The 6378-nt window shown below is 42.3% G+C and overlaps 2 protein-coding genes across 2 annotated transcripts in view; both read right to left on the bottom strand.

The window, feature by feature from the left end:
• Positions 1-1424: 1424 nt before the first annotated feature.
• On the bottom strand, positions 1425-5556 carry yeats4 (YEATS domain containing 4). The gene is made up of 7 exons (XM_056275898.1): positions 5351-5556; positions 4508-4627; positions 4220-4286; positions 3791-3885; positions 3363-3452; positions 2923-3010; positions 1425-2519 (listed from the first exon to the last, which is right to left on the bottom strand). Exons 1-7 carry the CDS (start codon positions 5399-5401, stop codon positions 2350-2352), a joined length of 681 nt encoding a protein of 226 aa, XP_056131873.1. The 5' UTR covers positions 5402-5556; the 3' UTR covers positions 1425-2349.
• cpsf6 (cleavage and polyadenylation specific factor 6) overlaps positions 4507-6378 on the bottom strand; it is a 39714-nt gene continuing 37842 nt past the window's right edge. The window contains exon 11 of the mRNA XM_056275896.1: positions 4507-4627. The gene's annotated coding sequence lies outside the window, so the exon portion shown is untranslated. The remainder of the gene's footprint in view (positions 4628-6378) is intronic.

Here is a 6378-nt window from a genome sequence, read left to right as displayed (position 1 = left end):
GAAGGGCGGCAACAGGTGGTGGAAAACGTGGAACCCCCAAAACAACGTGTATCCCCTATGCGCGGTGTCGCGGGAACGCGCATACACTCGCTTCAACGCAACCGGCATCGATTGTTTCCGTTTCACGCAAGTAAAACCCGTGTCGATAAACTAAAAAATTACCAGTAAAGATTCAATTCAAACGCTCTGAATGTCATTTTTCATTCTCTTACGCAGTGTCACGTAAAAATCAAAGGCATTATCTGAACGTGCGTTCCCACGACGCCAGCTGCAATTGGATACGACATACGTACTTGCAGGGATACATAACGTGACCCCGCAGGGGCGGTGCCCAGGCCTTCACAAAGCTATGCACGGAGTCCTTAGCTTAGCAGACCTTTTTGCACCCCAACTATTTTTGCATCTAGTGCATGTAGGTCACATGCACTAGGCGTGGACTTGACCTGACTATGCATAGTATGTTATACATGAAGGAAAATGATAGGGCACTGAAGAGCTAGGACTCCTCATGAGCCCAAATGACAACCTTTTGTCTATCAGTCACAGTGGGTGATGGATTTCAATATTTACTTCCTGCATTTTACCTAAAGAGAATGATTATTACAGTAGGAGAGAAATTTCAGGCCAAGGCAGTAGTGTGGCAAAGATGCCGGTAGAGTGGGCTAACTTAGTACAGCTTGCAAGAGTCTTGTCCAAAGTATCCTTGAGCAAGGCAATGAAGTTCTACAGCACCTGCTTATCCATCATAAATCACTTTGGATTATAGCATTAGCTGACTTCCTATAAAGTAAATCCCATGGTCCACCCTACTAGAATGAAGTAATTTCGACTAAGCTTTTGATAAAGCTATAATCGGTGAAACAAACGTCTTTAGACCAAAATCTGTATTTTTCCAACAGACTAAAAACAGGAGAGCTGGTTTGGAATCAAAAGAAATGTAGGCTAACATAAGAGGCAAACTAAACTCCAGGATGTGTAATCAGTCAAACCTGGACAGACTAATTTTTGGACATGAAATATCCATCCATCCATTATCTGAACCGCTTATCCTGCTCTCAGGGTCACGGGGATGCTGTGGAGCCTATTCCAGCAGTAATTGGGCGACAGGTGGGGAGACACCCTGGACAGGCCGCCAGGCCATCACAGGGCCAACCCACACACATACACACACCTAGGGACAATTTAGTACGGCCGATTCACCCAACTTGCATGTCTTTGGACTGTGGGAGGAAACCGGAGCCCCCGGAAGAAACCCACGCAGACACGGGGAGACCATGCAAACGCACCACAGAGGACGACCCGGGATGACCCACCAAGGTTGGACTACCCCGGGGCTCGAACCCAGGACCTTCTTGCTGTGAGGCCACCATGCCACCAGTCATGAAATAAAACAATACAATTTAAATCAATTAAACAATTTATCAATTTTATATGTAAAAAAAAAAGACAAAACATCACTAGAAAAGAGCTATTCACATTTGGAACTGTTGAGACATATATAATGAAGTATCATTCAGGGAGGACCCACTGAGAGCTGTTTTTGAACGGCATAGTAGGAACGACATCTTCAATTAAGATATCTATTTGATGTATAATGGGGTTTGGGCTACATCTGGCAAAGAAATGAAAACGGGCCCTCTGTGGATGGGTTAGATCCAACAACATAAACAAATCCTAAAATAGGTATTGGGGGAAAAAAGCATCATAGGTTATCATCCTAAAATAGGCAGTGGGGAAAAAAAGCATCATAGATTATCTAATTTTTCTGAAAACACGCTGATGCAGAACATAGGAAAATGAAAATAATATCAGGAAGTTTGACAGAAATGACAAGATTTGAATATAAAAAAGTTAATCAAAGCATGTAGTATTGACCCTCTCTGAGGATCCCAACAGACCTTTCCATTTTTACACAACACATTTTTTTCATCTTACACTAAAGGCAAGCCTAAGATGAACACAGACTGTGCTCGTGTGTATATCTGACTTCTTACAGTTCCTTCCTTCTCTTCCTTCCTTCCTTCTTCATTCTGATGTTGGTCTCAGGGTCGTTTTTGAGCTCTGTGATCTTGTGTTTGCACACAGACGTGTTTTGAGATGTGATCACAAAAAAAGAAAGCAGCCAACAGTCCTCGGGAAAATGAACTGTACATAAAGAGTCAAAAATAAAATCCCAGACGACCACCTCTGAATTAAATAAGCATGTGTGTGCCAAGTGACTCATGGTGGCAGGTGGTTGGATAGCCAATTGCAGTTTCATTAGATCTAAACTCACACTGCCACTGTTATGTAAGACCTAAACACACATCTCCTGTGACTATCATCAGTATCAGTGGAACAGTGTGTGTCTCAGTGTTCCTTGTGGTCTCCCTCCTCTTCCAGTTTCCTGATCTCTGTCTTCAGGTGGTTGATATTCTCTCTGCTAGCCTTCAGTTTGTCTTTCAGCTCTGTGATCTCCTGGCTGGTCCTCTTCTTTGCTGCTTCCAGCTTCTCCCTCGTTTTCTGCTCCAGCTCACTGACTACACGCACACACACACACACCAATGTGAGATACACACATACACAGTAGTATAGATACAAATGGATGGAGAGGCAAATGTAACAAAACAAATGTGAAATTTATGTGGAGGCAAAAATGGGCTTGAGAAGGTACAGCAAAAACCGAGGGCTAAATGACATGAAACAAGCCTGCGCACATGTGGAGATGTACATGTGCAAATGCAAGTGTTAAAACATGTGCATGACCTCACATAGGTGCACAAGCACATGCATAAATAGACTCAAGCATGTATAAAAAGTAAATGAAATCCATTACACATACAATTATGTCATTCATGCATGCTTCAAATAACATGTACATATACCAAGTCTTTTGTTTTGTCAGTTCCCTCTTTATGTGCGTGCATGTGTATATGTACTTACATTCTGTCTCATGCTTGTAAGCCCCCAGGGTAAGTTGTCTTGAGGTGGTCAGTAGCTGTTGCATCATGGCTGTAGGATCCTGGAAGATCTGGGAAGAGAGAGAACACACAGCACTCAGTTCTATCTCTCTATCTTAAGTCACACATTACTCCACCCAAAGCCTCACCTCTCTGGGCTCTCATTTAATCAATTGCTTCATATACTTTTGGCTTTGACAGACCACCAAGCTACTGCATCAGAACCCAACAGTCACATGGACATCACCCCAAAAACTCATATCTGAAAGCCATTTGATGAAATATTACTCTTTCATGTATGATTTATCAGTATTTATCAAATGCTTTTCTTCCTGAAGGAATCAACATACTTTAAAAATTGCTGTGTTCAATAAATCTATACATCTGTCACTTGTTATATCGCTTGTGTGAGGAAAGGTGTACCATTTCATCATAGAACTCAGAGACCACGGTCTTCTTAGGCATTGCACTTGAGTCTGATTGAAACAGCTTCAACAGGTGGTACAGAGTTACCTAGAGCACACAAAAACACCATCTAGGTTAATTACCTTAGCATAAACCATATTTAACTGACTGGTGGTACTAACATATTATCAGAGTGGCTACTGTACTGTGCGGGATCTTACACATTACTAGAGTACATAGACAATACGGTCTTTAACTATGATGAAAGTTTACAAAACACAAACACCGACAGCCATTAAAAAATGGGATTTAGATGTGTCATGTTTAAACTCTTAAAGACACATAAAGACATAGACAGGCAGACAAGCAAACAGAAAGGCAGGTAAAAAAAAAGGCCAAAAGCTCCTTTTGTAGAGACAAAATGCGTGTGTAGCAGCTGCTCTTACAGGTCTCTCGTTGGGGTCAATGAAAAAGATCTTGATGATGATCTCAAACTCTCCCCAGCCAGTCTCTGTAATTTCATAAGGAGGCTTGGTCACCACTGGAGAACAAAGAAAAATAGTTAGTTGGGTAGGTAGCTGAACAGAATGCAAAACCTCCCCAAAGCTGTAACATCATACAAACTACAAAAGGCTTGTTGATCAATTGAGATGACAAAAACATAGTAGGCAGACTGAGACAGACAGAAATGCAACCACACACAAATACTTCTTTATATTTATCTGACATTGAACAAGAATATCTTGTAATGAAAAATGTGATGCATATGCTCCATTTAGTGTAAAATGTGTTTGTATGATAAAAATGTCTGACACAAAGACTAGCAGGTAAAGTACATACACCATCCTATACTTCTGACATCACAGCCTACTGACCTCTTAGTGGGTTCCCATAGCTCTCGTGCAGCTTAAATTGGATCTTCTTCACATAGGCAGACATATCCTAGGGCAGACATATATTTAGATAGCAAGCCAAATATGTAAATGTCAAGTTTTCATAAAATTAGGCAATTTTATTGAAAAAAGTAGGGAAAAACTCTGGGGCTAGCCAGTTTCTGTGGCCTGTGGGAAATAAAGGTTATTTTCTTGCACCTAAACCTTTTCCAATGCTACATCTAAAGCAAAACACAAATTAAATTCCGATTAGGGGATTAAATGTCCTACCTCATTTCTGTATGGTTTCACGTAGACGGACCACTGATGCGTGTGTCCGTCCTCCTCTCTCTTCTTCCCGAAGTAGCGGGCAACATTCCCAAACACTATAGGCTTAACAATAGTCACACCCTGCAGGACAGACAAAAAATAAGGCATGACATCAATGTGCTATGCAAGAAAACAACACATAAGGCTCAACAAGATAATCAGACACAAGAAGGAATTAGAACCATCATGATATGGTCCTGAGAAGTGACTGGAGCAGCAAAGCGGAGGGGAAACGGGAGCCAGTGTATATACCATGTAACATCCTCCATAATGATCTCATTGCAGACATTACAAATACATAAGAAAGAAAGCCACTTTATTTTTGTCGTTGTACAGGTTACAACGAAATGTATTCTCTGCATTTAACCCATCTTAATGTATAGGAGCAGTGGGCAGCTGCAGCACCCGGGGACTCCAGTTCTTTTACATTACTTTGGTCGGGGACCCAGACAGGAGTATCAACCCTAACATGCATGTCTTTGTTTATGGTGGGAGGAAACCGGAGGAAACCCAAGCAGATACGGAGATAACATGATAACTCCACACAGAAAGATCCTGGGACGGCCGGGGGCTCGAACCCAGGACCTTCTTGCTGTGAGGCAACAGTGCTAAACACAGGGCCATGTGCCAGTGTTTCCGTTTCGTCTGCTTTTCTATTGCCTTCTTTTTATCCGGCCACTTCCACTAAATGTAAAGCGAACCGCACTTCAATGTGAGAGAGCGCTGTATAAACTGGCTCGATGTACCGGCAGGCAGGCTCGAGTACTTCGATTAGCTAAAACTATAAGGATCAAAAGACGATACCTTAACTCGCCCCCCGGAATCTGGACCAAATTCAGCCATCTTTTTGAACATAGTCCGGTAAATTAGCTAGTCCCGGTTCTCAGTCAAAGGCCTCTTTTCGTGGCACTTTGTTCGTCCGCACCTAACGCTGCCATTGAAGCATCTAGGCGGTACATTAGCAAGGGAAACAATCGCGGCCGCCGCCAAACGCCAGCCAAGCAGGCACCGGAAACGTGCCGCGTTACACGTTTAGTTGTCCGGTGGATTCGCATAACGTGAATAAACTCGTTCCGCCTCTCCCAAGGCAAGACACGCACATTCTATTTTAGACAGGTTCAAATTCACTTACCTCTACCACTTTTTTCTTTCTTTTTTTTAATAACAGGCTTAGCACGGAACATAGGTATAGCTTTGACAAGAAATCAGGACTACCTATCGGTTTTCAAGTATATACAATGTGGTAATAGCTTGAAATAAAACGAAAAGCTAAAATAGTGGTCAGCATAGATGGTGTTGATGCATCTACGACAGCCATATGTAGAAGGGCATAGCTTACATCAACTCGCACAAAGATCAGTATATTGTCAGCACATGGCGGTACCACATCAAGTGGGCTTTATTACATGTGAGCACGTCACCTGGCTCCTCGGCAAACACGATTACTTCGATATTTGACACAACAGGGTTACAAACCTTTCATAATCTGAAACACGCCTGAAACTGTGCCAGGATGTTTGTTACAAATGACATTGTACTTAGACCTACTTCATAATTTCAGGATACATCCAGGATCCCTTGATTGGTTTCTCAAAGGAACCATCTTGAAATGTGTAATTACCATCCTCACAGCCTTCATTAATCCTCTGGCCCCAACAAACATTGAATGACCCCGACCAACAATCTAAACACATCCAAACACACAGTGAAAGAAATTCAAACCACTTTGTCGAGTCAAGTTTTATTTTTGGAGGGTAATGGGTTTGCTTAAAAGGCCCGGCCTCCCTCCCCAGGGAAAACTAACTGAATAAGGACAAAACGCTGTTACAACT

Source organism: Lampris incognitus, chromosome 3 (genome assembly GCF_029633865.1).
Source record: "Lampris incognitus isolate fLamInc1 chromosome 3, fLamInc1.hap2, whole genome shotgun sequence".
Classification (NCBI taxonomy): domain Eukaryota; kingdom Metazoa; phylum Chordata; class Actinopteri; order Lampriformes; family Lampridae; genus Lampris; species Lampris incognitus.
This window is presented reverse-complemented; position numbering and strand designations above follow the sequence as displayed.